A 16,957-nucleotide genomic window follows, 5' to 3' on the forward strand; every position below is an offset into this window, starting at 1 on the left:
TCCTCGCAGCATCAAAAGCAGCTCCCAATCTTATCAGCAAACGTCGTGCAGATTGTATGCTATCGAGACAGAATCAGGTGACACTTTTCGCATGATTTCTCCGATTATCTAAGTACTCTGTCTTCAGAATTGTAACAACTTGAAAGAGGCGGCTTCCGGTAGCTAGTGCGACTAATATATAAACGCCGTTGAACTGTCAGGCTATACTGGACTCTGCTTTAGCACGAAATGCAGCGAGTGGCGCTACATGTTGCGGTGTTGGCCGCAGTGAGTGTGCTGCACGGTGTTCCCCAACCAGCGTTGGCGTCACGCAGGGCTGCCAACCAGTTCCCAGACGACTTCTACTTCGGCGCTTCCACTGCTGCCTACCAGACCGAGGGAGCCTGGGACGCAGATGGTGAGTCACGGTCTGACGTGCTGCAAAACTAAAAACAATGGGAGAAATAAGAAGGGTTATTATCCCATACCAAATTGGGTAAAGAACTCGAGCTTTTAGTCAACGCGCCCAGTAACGATCAAGCTTCTTTGTCAGTGTGGTGTGCGTACTGTAAGACCTTCAGTACACACGCCATCAGATTATTTCATTTGTCGCTGTAACGAAGTAGGCGAGTGTGAGCAATATGTCTCGTGGTCTTATCGTGGCGTGTTTATCTTCTTCCGTTAGGTCAGACGATAGAAATGCCACTTGCACACTTAGAGTAGCAGATTTACGATGACCAACTTTAAACATAACTTGTTTAATTTTCACACACATTTATTAAAATAATGAAAAAATATAGGCATTACGTAACTTGATTCTGGATGCTGTTTGCAACTGACAATCTGAAGTTCCTTTGGTCTTGGTACAATAATCTTATTCTCACATATCTCTGATACTTCAAAAATGGTTCAAATGGCTCTGAACACTATGGGACTTAACATCTATGGTCATCAGTCCCCTAGAACTTAGAACTATTTAAACCGAACTGACTTAAGGACAACACACAACACCCAGCCATCACGAGGCAGAGAAAGTCCCCGACCCCGCCGGGAATCGTCTCTGATACTTGACAGAGTGTCTATTCATTTACCTTCATGGCTATATACAGGAATATGGTAAACATATTAGGCGCAGTAGAAGAAGAATGGGTAGCTTTGAGGAATGAAGTAGTGAAGGCAGCAGAGGATCAAGTAGGTAAAAAGACGAGGGCTAGTAGAAATCCTTGGGTAACAGAAGAAATATTGAATTTAATAGATGAAATGAGAAAATATAAAAATGCAGTAAATGAAGCAGGCAAAAAGGAATACAAACGTCTCAAAAATGAGATCCACAGGAAGTGCAAAATGGCTAAGCAGGGATGGCTAGAGGACAAATGTAAGGATATAGAGGCTTATCTCTCTAGGGGTAATATAGATACTGCCTACAGGAAAATTAGAGAGACCTTTGGAGATAAGAGAACCACTTGTATGAACATCAAGAGCTCAGATGGAAACCCAGTTCCAAGCAAAGAAGGAATAGCAGAAAGGTGGAAGGAGTATATAGAGGGTCTATACAAGGGCGATGTAATTGAGGATAATATTATGGAAATGGAAGAGAATGTATATGAAGATGAAATGGGAGATATGATATTGCGTGAAGAATTTGACAGAGCACTGAAAGATCTGAGTCGAAACAAGGCCCCAGGAGTAGACAACATTCCATTGGAACTACTGATGGCCTTGGGAGAGCCAGTCCTGACAAAACTCTACCATCTGGTGAGCAAGATGTATGAGACAGGCGAAATACCCTCAGACTTCAAGAAGAATATAATAATTCCAATCCCTAAGAAAGCAGGTGTTGACAGATGTGAAAATTACCGAACTATCAGTTTAATAAGCCACAGCTGCAAAATACTAACACGAATTCTTTACAGACAAATGGAAAAACTAGTAGAAGCCGACCTCGGGGAAGATCAGTTTGGATTCCAATGAAACACTGGAACACGTGAGGCAATACTGACCTTACGACTTATCTTAGAAGCTAGATTAAGGAAGGGCAAACCTACGTTTCTAGCATTTGTAGACTTAGAGAAAGCTTTTGACAATGTTGACTGGAATACTCTCTTTCAAATTCTGAAGGTGGCAGGAGTAAAATACAGGGAGCGAAAGGCTATTTACAATTTGTACAGAAACCAAATGGCAGTTATAAGAGTCGAGGGACATGAAAGGGAAGCAGTGGTGGGGAAGGGAGTGAGACAGGTCTGTAGTCTATCCCCGATGTTGTTCAATCTGTATATTGAGCAAGCAGTGAAGGAAACAAAAGAAAAATTCGGAGTAGGTATTAAAGTCCATGGAGAAGAAATAAAAACATTGAGGTTCGCCGATGACATCGTAATTCTGTCAGAGACAGCAAAGGACTTGGAAGAGCAGTTGAACGGAATGGATAGTGTCTTGAAAGGAGGATATAATATGAGCATCAACAAAAGCAAAACGAGGATAATGGAATGTAGTCGAATTAAATCGGGTGATGCTGAGGGAATTAGATTAGGAAATGAGAGACTTAAAGTAGTAAAAGAGTTTTGCTATTTGGGGAGCAAAATAACTGATGATGGTCGAAGTAGAGAGGATATAAAATGTAGACTGGCAATGGGAAGGAAAGCGTTTCTGAAGAAGAAAAATTTGTTAACATCGAGTATAGATTTAAGTGTCAGGAAGTCATTTCTGAAAGTATTTGTATGGAGTGTAGCCATGTATGGAAGTGAAACATGGACGATAAATAGTTTGGACAAGAAGAGACTAGAAACTTTCGATATGTGGTGCTACAGAAGAATGCTAAAGATTAGATGGGTAGATCACATAACTAATGAGGAGGTATTGAATAGGATTGGGGAGAAGAGCAGCTTGTGGCACAACTTGACCAGAAGAAGGGATCGGTTGGTAGGACATATTCTGAGGCATCAAGGGATCACCAATTTAGTATTGGAGGGCAGCGTGGAGGGTAAAAATCGTAGAGGGAGACCAAGAGATGAATACACTAAGCAGATTCAGAAGGATGTAGGTTGCAGTAGGTACTGTGAGATGAAGAAGCTTGCACAGGATAGAGTAGCATCAAACCAGTCTCAGGACTGAAGACGACAACAACAACAACAACAACAACAACAACAACAACATTAGGCGCAGACTGAAACTTTACTATAGACTAATGAAGACTAATGCAGCTGACTAATCGGAGGTCTGCACACTCGTTATAATACCTCGCGCGTTCAGGTATCACTCCGCGAGTGTGATCCGCGAGGAGGAAAGGTTCTACGTTAGCAGAAATCTCATTGGCTGCGTTACATATTAATACGCGGATCGGCGGAAGCATAATTTGGTCCGTCTCTAAGACAGCGCCATCTCGTAGTGCGGAGACTGATGAGCGCACCACCTGCGCTGTTGTGCTTAGTGGGTCGTGCTGTGTTGGGAAAATTGTGTAAGCGCTGACTACGCGGAACTATGTACACAACAGATTCACTCTTTTCTATCTATCAGTTCGTCCAACAAGATGCCAGATGTACCAACGAAGATGGTCAAATTGGACTTAATTTTCGAATCAGCTGTCAAGCTGTCGTGGAGTATTTTGAAACTAATGGAGAAGGCTATAAATGCAGACAAAACGTTTCTTGCATTGACTTTATCGCTGGATATAAAGAAGAAACAAGACGCCAGTCCAGGGCATGGTTCAAATTCATATATAAATAAAACCATGAAAATCTAATGAAATTTTATCGAAATACCACAATGAGGAAGATGTGTGCAGAATATTGATTACCTTATTATGTCTTCCTGCATAATTTACAGCTGGGAAAGACGCAACACCTCTGCCGTATTGGTAACTGCCACTGGTACTCCGTTTCTTTTGATTCCATATACTCTCACACAATGCAGTGAGGAAAACTGATTCTCCCTAAACATTCCAAGTGAAACGTAACCACAAACGGTGTCGGTATCAAATTTGAGGGCAATCAATATTCCTCTGAAACCTTCCACCGCGGTCTATGTTTGACAAACGTATTAAACATCTGAAAACTAATAAAGTTTTGTTCATCTCGGCCTAAGATCTTATCGTTGTTGTTGTCGGTAGTAGCAGTACGTCTCTCTCTCACGCTCTCTGTTTCTCTCTCTCTTCTATAAACACTCACACACTTTTCTACGCCCTTACCACTCTTCCTGTCCCATTCCTCTCCATCTCTCTCACTCTTTATAAGCTTCTGCATGGTAGTAAAGGGAGCCTGCCAATTTGGATATCTAAGGAAATGTTATTTGCTTCTGGCAGAGTCACAGCTGGTTTTTACAGGTTGCATGTTCCGAAACAGAGACTGTCACGTTTTTTCTGATTTTTCACATGCAGAGAACATCCAAAAAAGCACCTTTGTCTATAGCCCCATATGTTCTTAGTTTCGAATATAAAGCAGATGGATATCTTTTGCGTAAGTCTGTGATATACAAAGAAATGCATTTTGTCGCATTACGCAGAAATGTAGTACTGAACCGTCACGACACCAGTACAAAACATCCCTCCCCCGCTTTCTCTGAAGCAGTAAAAGTTCTCACAGAGGAGAGTCAGCTGCATATACACACTAGAGCTAAGCTGTACTCTTGACATCAATAAGAATAAAGTGTATATTTTCTCAAGAAACGTCCCAAGATAAAGGAAGAGAAAATGCAGCATTTTATTCTAAGCGAGTAGTGCTATCTAATGGGTCGTGTTTCATATGAAGAACATGACTTATCAGCCGAGAGAAATTAGATATGTATGTCTTTCTTTTTTCTGGAGAATACTGACGGAACATAAAACGAATAACTTTGATGTAAAACAAACAACAGCTACTACGATTTTAATTATTCTGGAACTATTTTTGACGTTAATGTCACCATCTGACAGAATTTATGTTTTAAATAATGGACAGTTCATGTCTACAAATTTTTTAAAAAATGTTCAATTGTGTTGCAATCTTATGGGATTTAACTAAATTGTTCAAATGGCTCTGAGCACTATGGCACTTAACATCTGAGGTATTCAGTCCCCTAGAACTTAGAACTACTTAAACCTAACTAACCTAAGGACATCACACACATCCAAGCCCGCGGCAGGATTCGAACCTGCGACCGTAGCAGTCGCGCGTTTCCGGACTGAAGCGCCTAGAACCGCTTGGCCACCGCGGGCGGCAGGACTTAACTGCTAAGATCATCAGTCCCTAAGCTTACACACTACTTAACCTAAATTATCCTAAGGACAAACACACACACCCAAGGGAGGACACGCTCCTCCGCGGGGACCAACCGCACGGTCCATGACTGCAGCGCTTTAGGCCGCTCGGCTAATCCCACGCAGCCTACAATTTTAAAATACAATAGATATTTATTTAGCAATGAGAATGTAGGTGACACAGGAGAATTGCTCGACATCGTCAAAACCAGAATACAGCTTGGTCGCTTTATGCGACTGGTTGGTTATAGCAGACGCGCTGATCAGTCCCGAAAAGCACACTTTAACTGATAGGGCTCAGCCAGATAGTCACAGCACTCCCTCCGATGGCGAAAATGGACGCAGTGAAGAGGCTTGACATCGCTTAATTCCGTACAAACTAAACGTAACGTGGTTGATAAATTAAGGAGAAAATCAATAAATATTGGTAGGTAATCAAACACTGCATAACTGATTACATATTATCATAGATGAAAAGTGCCATTAAAAAACACTCGATGCTGATACATTTCATTGTTATGTAAGGAAATATCAAAACTAGATAACAAGGCGAACCAACTCAATACTGAGAGCACTTTCGTTACGAGCTAAGAACCACTGCAATAATTCATCATTACATAAATAACCACTGTCAAAAACGAGAAATAATCAAAATTAAAACTACGTTGCCGTTTTATAACTTATTAGCACCTTACAATTAATTAGAAAAATAGCCGCACAAGGAAAGGCACAGGTGGTCAATAAAGAAATATCAAACGAAGAAATACTTCAACCGACGTACATACTCATTTTTGCTACATTCGTACTATGTTTTTATTAATACGTTGCATGCTGTCGAAGAAAATGCGTTTAGAAACCCATATTTCTGGAGGCATTTGGAAAGGCTGATCAAAATGTTTTCCGGTAGAGGGTGTTGCTGCAGCTTGTATGCAACGTAGCGCAACTACTATGCCGGCATATAAGCATCGTTATATACTGGGTGATGAAAAAGTCAGTATAACTTTGAAAACTTAATAAACCACGGAATAATGTAGATAGAATGACATGGGGTTTTATTAGAACAAAAAAAAAAAAAACAAAGTTCACATAATGTCCCGACAGATGGCGCTGGACAGCAATACGTCAGTGACTGCGCATTACAACCGTGTGTAAAACAAGTTGTGGTGAGGGAGAGAGTCAGATGCGCCAGCAGTCGCAGCATGTTGACGTTACCTGAAAAGGCGCTTTTAGTGACGCTGTACTATCAGAATGGAGAATGTGCTAGTTCAGCTTTACGATCCTATCGCCATAGGAACGGGACTCGAACGGGTAAAGATCCGTTGACCAATGCAGCTGTGGCGAGAATGATTTCGAATTTCAAAGCCAACGGGTTGTTTAGACGATAAACCCCGTAGTGGCCGACCGAGCAAAAGGCGTAATGCTGCTGAGACAGTTCAGGAAGAAATGGAAACTGTAGCAGGTTCGTCTATGCACGGGGAAGTCAGCGCTTGTGCAGTTCCGCACTGTCACCAGATAAACAAAGTAAGAGCCTACGGAATATCAGACCAGCTGTGTGGCTGGATTGAAGAGTTGTTAGCAAACAGAACATAGCATGTTGTTCTCAATGGAGAGACTCTACAGACGTTAATGTAAACTCTGGCGTGCCACAGGGGAGTGTTATGGGACCATTGCTTTTCACAATATATATAAATGACCTAGTAGATAGTGTTCCATGCGGCTTTTCGCAGATGATGCTGTAGTATACAGAGAAGTTGCAGCATTAGAAAATTGTAGCGAAATGCAGGAAGATCTGCAGAGGATAGGCACTTGGTGCAACATAGACAAATGTAATGTATTGTGAATACATAGAAAGAAGGATCCTTTATTGTATGATTATATGATAGCGGAACAAACACTGGTAGCAGTTACTTCTGTAAAATATCTGGCAGTATGCGTGCGGAACGATTTGAAGTGGAATGATCATATAAATTAATTGTTGGTAAGGCGGGTACCAAGTTGAGATTCATTGGGAGAGTTCTTAGAAAATGTAGTCCATCAACGAAGGAGGTGGCTTACAAAACACTCGTTCGACCTATACTTGAGTATTGCTTTTCAGTGTGGGATCCGTACCAGATCGGGTTGACGGAGGAGATAGAGAAGATCCAAAGAAGAGCGGCGCGTTTCGTCACAGGGTTATTTGGTAACCGTGATAGCGTTAAGGAGATGTTTAGCAAACTCAAGTGGCAGACTCTGCAAGTGAGGCGCTCTCTATCGCGGTGTAGCTTGCTCGCCAGGTTTCGAGAGGGTGCGTTTCTTTATGAGGATCGAATATATTGCTTCCCCCTACTTATACCTCCCGAGGAGATCACGAATGTAAAATTAGAGAGATTTGAGCGCGCACCGAGGCTTTCAGACAGTCGTTCTTCCCACGAACCATACGCGACTGCAACAGGAAAGGGAGGTAATGACAGTGGCACCTAATGTGCCCCCCGCCACACACCGTTGGGTGGCTTGCGGAGTATAAATGTAGATGTTGATGTAGATGTAGACTTTATGGCCATCGACCTGAAATATTTTGATCGCCCTTTATATATTAGAACAAAATAACATAAATTAATATATTTCAACACGTTCTGGAAGCATTCGCGACTTCAGGAATAGCATTTCATTTGTAGGTTACACTTAACAATAATTAGTTCAACAGCAACTGACAATTAGAGCGAAAAATGAATTAATAAAATATTAAAGCAATTATACATCATATTAATAGATTTCAGAATGATTAATATATTTCAGATTTCCGAAATCCTGTAAGCCGCGGAATTTATCGTCTTGTTCCTTTTCGACCTCGCAAACTGGTCATCACCAGCGCTACATTTGCATACAGCGTGGGCTAGAAAGTGGCTCGCAAATGTCTGGTCTGGCCACTATAATAATCCTCTGTGACCACTGCCACCACTATTTCTCCAAACTGATCATGTTCTGTGTGGTGTCACCGCCAGACACCACACTTGCTAGGTGGTAGCCTTTAAATCGGCCGCGGTCCGTTAGTATACGTCGGACCCGCGTGTCACCGCTATCAGTGATTGCAAACCGAGCGCCGCCACACGGCAGGTCTAGTCTAGAGAGACTCCCTAGCACTCGCCCCAGTTGGACAGTCGACTTTGCTAGCTATCGTTCACTGTCTACATACACTCCAATCTGCCGAAACTTCATTTTAGCATAGCCTTCAGCAACGTCATTTGCTACGCCGTAGCAAGGCGGCATATTCAGTTACTAATCTGAACAGATAATATTTTCAATCATGTAGCGTCAAGAGCGACGTTCATCATTAATGGATTAAAGTTAAGTATCAAACTAATTACGTCCGCTTTCTGAATTCTAATTCCTTGTCATGTCCCAGACCTCACGTCAGTACAGTCCTTCCCCCCTCACGCCAGCCTGCGTGAGCTAAGACGCGTGCATTTCGGCCTTCTGTAGTAACACGCTGTTGGCTCTTCTGCCAATATAACATTCTGACCAGCCATCATGAGTCAGATCTACTCGTAAACATTACACTAGCTACAGTTATCTGTGGAAAATCATTTACGTATGGAAGATAACTATGATTTAAAGCATCATTCTTTAATATGTAACTTTATTAGGATACCTCCTCTTCCAATGATTAGAAGCCTTATTGTTCCTGTTTAAGCCACATTACGGAAATGTTGAAACTCTTCCTCCACTTGGCCCCACGACCAAACATCGAAACAACAGTACAAAAATATATTTTTCCATCATGTGCCATACCTGTACAAGATTTTCCACATCTGAAATTCTGGAGCCAGGGATTGTAACATTTTTGTCATTGTTTTTGTTGTGGTCTTCAGTCCTGAGACTGGTTTGATGCAGCTCTCCATGCTACTCTATCCTGTGCAAGCTTCTTCATCTCCCAGTACCTACTGGAACCGACATCCTTCTGAATCTGCTGGGGGTATTCATCTCTTGGTCTCCCTCTACGATTTTTATCCTCCACGCTAACCTCCAGTGCTAGATTGGTGATCCCTTGATGCCTCAGAACATGTCCTACTAATCGATCCCTTCTTCTAGTCAAGTCGTGCCACAAACTTCTCTTCTCCCCAATCCTGTTCAATGCCTCCTTGTTAGTTGTGTGATCTACCCATCTAATATTCAGCATTCTTCTATAGCACCACATTTCGAAAGCTTCTATTCTCATCTTGTCCAAACTATTTATCGTCCATGTTTCACTTCCATACATGGCTACACTCCATACAAATACTTTCAGAAACAACTTCCTGACACTTAAATCTATACTCGATGTAACAAATTTCTGTTCAGAAACGCTTTCCTTGCCATTGCCAGTCTACATTTTTTATCCTCTCTACTTCGACCATCATTTCCTAATCCAAAAACCCCAGCATCTCCCGACTTAATTCGACTACATTCCATTATCCTCGTTTTGCTTTTATTGATTTTCATCTTATATCCTCTTTTCAAGACGCTATCCATTCCGTTCAACTGCTCTTCCAAGTCCTTTGCTGTCTCTGACAGAATTACAATGTCATCGGCGAACCTCAAGGTTTTTATATCTTCTCCACGGATTTTAATACTTACTCCGAATTTTTCTTTTGTTTCCTTTACTGTTTGCTCAATATACAGATTGAATAACATCGGGGAGAGGCTACAACCCTGTCTCACTCCCCTCCCAACCACTGCTTCCCTTTCATGCCCCTCAACTCTTATAACTGCCATCTGGTTTCTGTACAAATTGTAAATAGCCTTTCGTTCCCTGCATTTTAACCCTGCCACCTGCAGAATCTGAAAGAGAATATTCCAGTCAACATTGTCAAAAGCTTTCTCTAAGTCTACAAATGCTAGAAACGTAGGTTTGCCTTTCCTTAGTCTAGCTTCCAAGATAAGCCGTAGGGTCAGTATTGCCTCACGTGTTCCAATATTTCTAAGGAATCCAAACTGATCTTCCCTGAGGTTGGCTTCTACCAGTTTTTCCATTCGTCTGTAGAGAATTCGCGTTAGTATTTTGCAGCCGTGACTTATTAAACTGATAGTTCGGTAATTTTCGCATCTGTCAACACCTGAATTCTTTGGGATTGGAATTACTATATTCTTCTTGAAATCTGGGGGTATTTCGCCTGTCTCATACATCTTGCTCACGAGATGGTAGAGTGTTGTCAGGACTGGCTCTCCCAAGGCCATCAGTAGTTCTGATGGAATTTTGTCTACTCCCGGGGCATTGTTTCGACTCAGGTCTTTCAGTGCTCTGTCAAACTCTTCACGTAGTATCGTATCTCCCATTTCATCTTCATCTACATCCTCTTCCATTTCCATAATATTGTCCTCAAATACATCGCCCTTGTATAGATCCTCTATATACTCCTTCCACCTTTCTGCTTTCCCTTCTTTGCTTACAACTAGGATTCCATCTGAGCTCTTGATATTCATACAAGTGGTTCTCTTTTCTCCAAAGGTCTCTTTAATTTTCCTGTAGGCAGTATCTATCTTACCTCTCGTGAGATAAGCCTCTACATCCTTACATTTGTCCTCCAGCTATCCCTGCTTAGCCATTTTGCACTTCCTGTCGATCTCATTTTTGAGACATTTGCCTGCCTTATTTTCTGCATTTTTATATTTTCTCCTTTCATCAGTTAAATTCAATATTTCTTCTGTTACCCAAGGATTTCTACTAGCCCTCGTCTTTTTACCTACTTGATCCTCTGCTGCCTTCACTACTACATCCCTCAAAGCTAACCATTCTTCTTCTACTTTATTTGTTTCCCCCATTCCTGTCAATTGTTTCCTTATGTTCTCGCTGAAACTCTGTACAACCTCTGACTTAGTCAGTTTATCCAGGTCCCATCTCCTTAAATTCTCACCTTTTTGCAATTTCTTCAGTTTTACTCTACAGTTCATAACCAATAGATTGTGGTCAGAGTCCACATCTGCCCCCTGGAAATGTCTTACAATTTAAAACCTGGTTCCTAAATCTCTGTCTTACCATTATATAATCTACCTGTAACCTGTCAGTATATCCCAGCTTCATCCATGTATACCACCTTCTTTTATGACTCTTATCCAAGTGTTAGATATGATTAAGTTGTGCTCTGTGTAAAATTCTACCAGGCGGCTTCCTCTTTCATTTCTTACCCCCATCCATATTCACCTACTACGTTTCCTTCTCTCCCTTTCCCTACTACCGAATTGCAGTCACCCATGACTATTAAATTTTTGTCTCCCTTCACTATCTGAATAATTTCTTTTATTTCATCATACATTTCTTTAATTTCTTCGTCATCTGCGAGCTAGTTGGCATATAAACTTGTACTGCTGTAGGAGGTGTGGGCTTCGTGTCTATCTTGGCCACAATAATGCGTTCACTATGCTGTTTGTAGTAGCTTACCCGCATTCCTATTTTTTTATTCATTATTAAACCTACTCCTGCATTACCCTGTATTGGCCTGACCAGAAGTCTTGCTACTCCTGCCACCGAACTTCACTTATTGCCACTGTATCTAATTTTAACCTATCCATTTTCCTTTTTAAATTTTCTAGCCTACCTGCCCGATTAAGGGATCTGACATTCCACGCTCCGATCCGTAGAACGCCAGTTTTCTTTCTCCTGATAACGACGTCCTCTTGAGTAGTCCCGGCCCGGAGATCCGAATAGGGGACTATTTTACCTCTGGAATATCTTACCCAAGAGGACGCCATCATCATCAACCATACAGTAGAGCTGCATGCCCTCGGGAAAAATTACGGCTTACGGCTGTAGTTTCCCCTTGCTTTCAGCCGTTCGCAGTACCAGCACAGCATGGCCGTTTTGGTTATTGTTACAAGGCGAGATCAGTCAATCCTCCAGACTGTTGCCCCTGCAACTACTGAAAAGGCTGCTGCCCCTTTTCAGGAACCACATGTTTGTCTGGCCTCTCAACAGATACCCCTCTGTTGTGGTTGCACCTACGGTACGGCTATCTGTATCGCTGAGGCACGCAAGCCTCCCCACCAACGGCAAGGTCCATGTTTCATGGGGGGGGGGGGGGGGGGGGGGGGTTCTGTCATATCAAATTCATAAACATATCCCAAAAAATTACAGATCCAGAATCTACATGTTGATCAGTGAAAAGTTTCTTAAATTCGTCTCAAAAAATACTTATTAAACCGGAAATACATGTGATGAACTGGTTAAGTAACTCAGCCTCTTTGTACTACCGCGAGCACGCAGAAGTGTCGCAACGCGACGCGGCATGGACTCGACTAATGTCTGTTCATGGCTGGGGTGTTTGGTGGTGAGCGGAAGTGTTTAAACTCAGAAGAGTGTTCCTGGAGCCACTCTATAGCAATTATGGACTTGTGGGTACTCGCATCGTCCTGCTGGAATTCCACGAGTCCGTCGGAACGTACAATGAACATGAATGGCTGCACCTGGTCAGACAGGTTGCTCTTAGGCCGAGTTGGCCGAGCGGTTCTAGGCGCTACAGTCTGGAACCGCGCGACCGCTACGGTCGCAGGTTCGAGTCCTGCGTCGGACATCGATGTATGTGATGTCCTTAGGTTAGTTAGTTTTAAGTAGTTCTAAGTTCTAGGGGACTGATGATCTCAGAAGTTAAGTCCCATAGTGTTCAGAGCCATCTGAATCAAGACAGGTTGCTTACGTACGTGTCACCTGTCAGAGTCGTGTCTACACATACCAGGAGTCCCATATAACTCCAACTGCACACGCTCCACACCGTTACATAGCCTCCAACACTTGAACAGTCCCCTGCTGACATGCAGGGTCCATGGATTCATGAGGTTGTCTCCATACCTGTACACCTCCATCCGCTCGATACTACTTCAAACGAGACTCGTCCGACAAGGCGACATGTTTCCAATTATCAACAGCACACTGCCGATGTTGACGCGCCCAAGCGAGGCGTAACGCTTTGTTTCGTACAGTAATCAAGAGTACACAAGTAGGTCTTCGGCTCCGGAAGCCCACATCCATGATATTTCATTTAGTGGTTCGCACGCTGACACTTGTGGGGGGCCTATCATTGAAATCTGCAGCAATTTGCGAAAGGGTTTCACTTCTCTCACGTTGACCAATACTCTTCAGTCGTCGTTGGTGCCTTTCTTGCAGGACATTTTTCCGGTCACAGCGATGTCGGAGATTCGATGCTTTATCGAATTCCTGATATTCACTGTACACTAGTGAAATGATCGTTCGGTAACATCTCCACGTCATTGCTACCTCGGAGACGTTGCGTCCCATGGCTCGTGGGCCGATTATAACATCAGTTTCAAACTTACTTAAATCTTGTTAACCTACCACTGTAGCAGCAATAACCGATCTAACAACTGAGCCAGACCCTTGTCTTCATAGGGGTCGCCTCCGCAGCGCCATATTCTGCCTGCTTACATATCTATCTACTTGAATTCAGTTTAGCTGTTTGCATCACGCACTAACCACTACCTCAGATCGCAATAATTATTCCCCAGAAACACGAAATTGCTGTTGTGAAGTGTTAGTATCGTGTTACGCCAGTAGGTTTCGTTTTTCTTTTCAAGACCAACTTTGCTTATCTGCTGTAAATTACATCCGTAGTCAAGAATTTTTTCCTTCTGCAACGTTACCTTTTACATGTCCCTCCGTCTCCAACTTAACAATTCTTGACGTTTCGGTATCTATCCTAAAACGTGTTTATTCGAATTTTACCACAAAGTTTTTTTTTTTCTCTACTAGTCCATACAACGCTTCTTCGTTAGTTCATCGACGCCCCATTTAATTCAGTCTGTTTTTGGGTACCACATTTCAAAATTTTCCGTTTTATATTTGTATCTACTTTTTATCATTTCACTTTTATAAAATGGTTGCACTTCAAAGAAGTGGTTTTGAAAATGTTCCCTTTCGCAGAATTTACATATTTTTATATATTTTCTCCAACAGTTCAGCTGCAGTTCAGACTGTTACAATAAATATTTTAAAAAATTTGTGCACTTGCATAATCCTCATTGATAATAACTCATCCATCGTTAAATATTCATGCGATTTTAACATACAATAAGCGTGTGAAAAAAAGCAAATTTCTGTATTTCTGGAAAAAAATTTGTTTATTCCTCTTCATTAATGTTATATCTTTCAAAATAATCCGCATTGAATATTATACACTAATCCCACAGCTTTTTTAACCCCGAAATCCTTGTGGAACACGATCATTAAAAAGCCTTTAGCTCTCTCAGTGATGAGTTTTTAAGCTTCAAATGGCTCTGAGCACTATGCGACTTAACTTCTGAAGTCATTAGTCGCCTAGAACTTAGAACTAATTAAACCGAGCTAACCTAAGGGCAGCACACACATCCATGCCCGAAGAAGTATTCGAACCTGCGACCGTCGCGGTCGCTTGGCTCCAGACTGTAGCGCTTTTAAGCGTATCTTGCGACATTTCTGGCTGTAGAGCCATAAGATTCCATCGTACCCACCACTTCATAGTTTTTTTGAGATTGTGTTAGCTGAGGTACGACGTTAGAAATGGCGTGAGAGACCGACAACATATGGTACAATGAGTACCATTTCCCCGAAGAATTACGCTGGTTCAGTAGGAGGATAACATGGATGGCTGCCACCACAGCGGCCAGAGCGCCAAATCTTAATGTATAATAATTCAATTATCAATAATGCAAGTAACCCCTCAATGGTATACTACCATCCATTCATTTCAGATTTGATATTTACAATAATCTTCGTTAACATTATAATAAGGGTATATAGACGAAACACTTCATGCATCTTCAGCTTCCATGGAAAGCGTGCGCTGAGCAAAGTGATTCGCGCAGACCACTCCACTCTGTTAGGAGGGCCATAAGATACACTCAACAGCAAAAATACTGGGACACTGTAGACAAAAGGGCAGAAAAAGGGATCATTTGGGAACAGTAGCATAAAAATTGGGCCAAAGCGTGTCATCACACAGAGGAAGTGGGTCAATGATTCAGGAAAAGGGAGCTACCTGACTGTCATTATATTCACCTATGCGCCGTATCTTAAGGATTGATTACGTCACGACACAAATTATAGACCAGACAGAACATCTGAATTACAGTGACAGCATCTGGATACCAACAAACACCAAGTCCAGAGGGTTTTAATAATTTGTTTATAAGTGATCACTATCTATCATTCAGGCTTAACTAACAATGAAAGACCAGTGCTGCCAATACGGTCCTCGTCCTCGTCTTTTGCAAGTTGAGATGATAGCTTCGCACGCTTTAGAATGAAGATAAGACCGACAAAATTGTCTTCGACGAGCACATATTCAAGGAGAGTGCGTTGAAGCCTTTCTGTCGTGGTGTAATGTTTAGAAGAGAGCTAATCTAAAGGTCGCGGCGGACGGACACTCGAGCGTGTAACTTGTGTTTACTTGCTGATATTGTGCGGTTCTCAAGTGTCTTTACTTAGCGAACTTTTCAGGTTGATAATCGTTCCTGGCAAGTGTTGTTTACGTTTATCTTCACTTTTTCAATAGTGCAATTGGAATGGAAACACACCCCAGAAAGAATACTTTCAAACTTGAATTCTCAAAGAGCAGCCTACAGCATTAGAAAACGAGCAGTAAGTAACTATCAGACTTACTAGAGATCAAGTCAATAGTATACAGCGCAACAGTCTATAGTTTATTTCAAAATCATTTCTTGTCCAGTTTACGGACGTGTTGTTTGACCGAGCGGGGAGGCGCAGTGGTTGAACACTGGACTCGCATTCGGGAGGACGACGGTTCAATACCCCGTCGGGCCATCCTGATTTAGGTTTTCCGTGATTTCCCTAAATCGCTCCAGGCAAATGCCGCGATGGTTCCTTTGAAAGGGCACAGCCGACTACCTTCCCCATCCTTCCCTAATCCGATGAGACCGATGACCTCGCTGTCTGGTCTCCTCCCCAAACAACCCCCCAACCAACCCCCCCACGTGTTGTTTGCGACTCTCACGAAATACTTACATGGTACTAACTTCCGAAATTGTGTTCAAGCTTTCTGTTGGTGCAGTAGAAGGCAACGTAACCAACTTAAGAGTGTTTAATGTACAGTCGTGCTCAAAAGAATCCGAACGACCTGAATTGCATTTCGCCTGATTCGCAAGCAACCCGCATAACACAGCTGTCTATCAGGTGCTCTAATCGCTCCTCTGTACAGTCGTTTGACTATTAAAAATGGTTACAACAAGTCACCACTGGAAAATACTGCTCTGTATCACAATAACTAAAGATGATAATTAATACCACGATACCAAAAATATCAGGGAACACCTTATTACAGATAAGACTGTCCTTAAGGTTCGTAAGCTCATATTTATTGCAATAAATGACATACCTGACAGGTTACCACTTTCATTATTACGTCAGATAGTTAATGCACGTAGTAAGTTCGTCGTATTCATGATTTCCTCTTCAAAGTAACATACCGTTCTTATTATTTAACACAAAACGACATTACAAATTTAAGTTATTCACTAGCAGCTAGTTGCGAATATGTATGAACTTCAAATGACACGACGAACCGTCTCGTTGTGCATATGGATTCAAACCCAGGTCATGCAGACTAAGCAAAGATTTCGTGACTGACGGAAACTAACAGTCATTCCTGACTAGGCATACAGAGAGTGATATACCACGATTTTAGACAGTATCAATTAACAAATATCAACTTTAAATTACATAACGTAAACATTTATTAAAGGACGCAAATTCAAACCCGGCCTCTATTGTCCCTGTTAAAGAATGACGAG

General features: G+C 42.1%; 1 protein-coding gene across 1 annotated transcript in view; it reads left to right on the forward strand.

The window, feature by feature from the left end:
• The first annotated feature begins 203 nt into the window (after positions 1-203).
• LOC126281575 (myrosinase 1-like) overlaps positions 204-16,957 on the forward strand; it is a 113,226-nt gene continuing 96,472 nt past the window's right edge. The window contains exon 1 of the mRNA XM_049980652.1: positions 204-397. Coding sequence (XP_049836609.1) covers positions 229-397 — 169 coding nt within the window. The 5' untranslated portion in view covers positions 204-228. The remainder of the gene's footprint in view (positions 398-16,957) is intronic.

This window comes from Schistocerca gregaria, chromosome 7 (genome assembly GCF_023897955.1).
Source record: "Schistocerca gregaria isolate iqSchGreg1 chromosome 7, iqSchGreg1.2, whole genome shotgun sequence".
NCBI classification, from domain to species: Eukaryota; Metazoa; Arthropoda; class Insecta; order Orthoptera; family Acrididae; genus Schistocerca; species Schistocerca gregaria.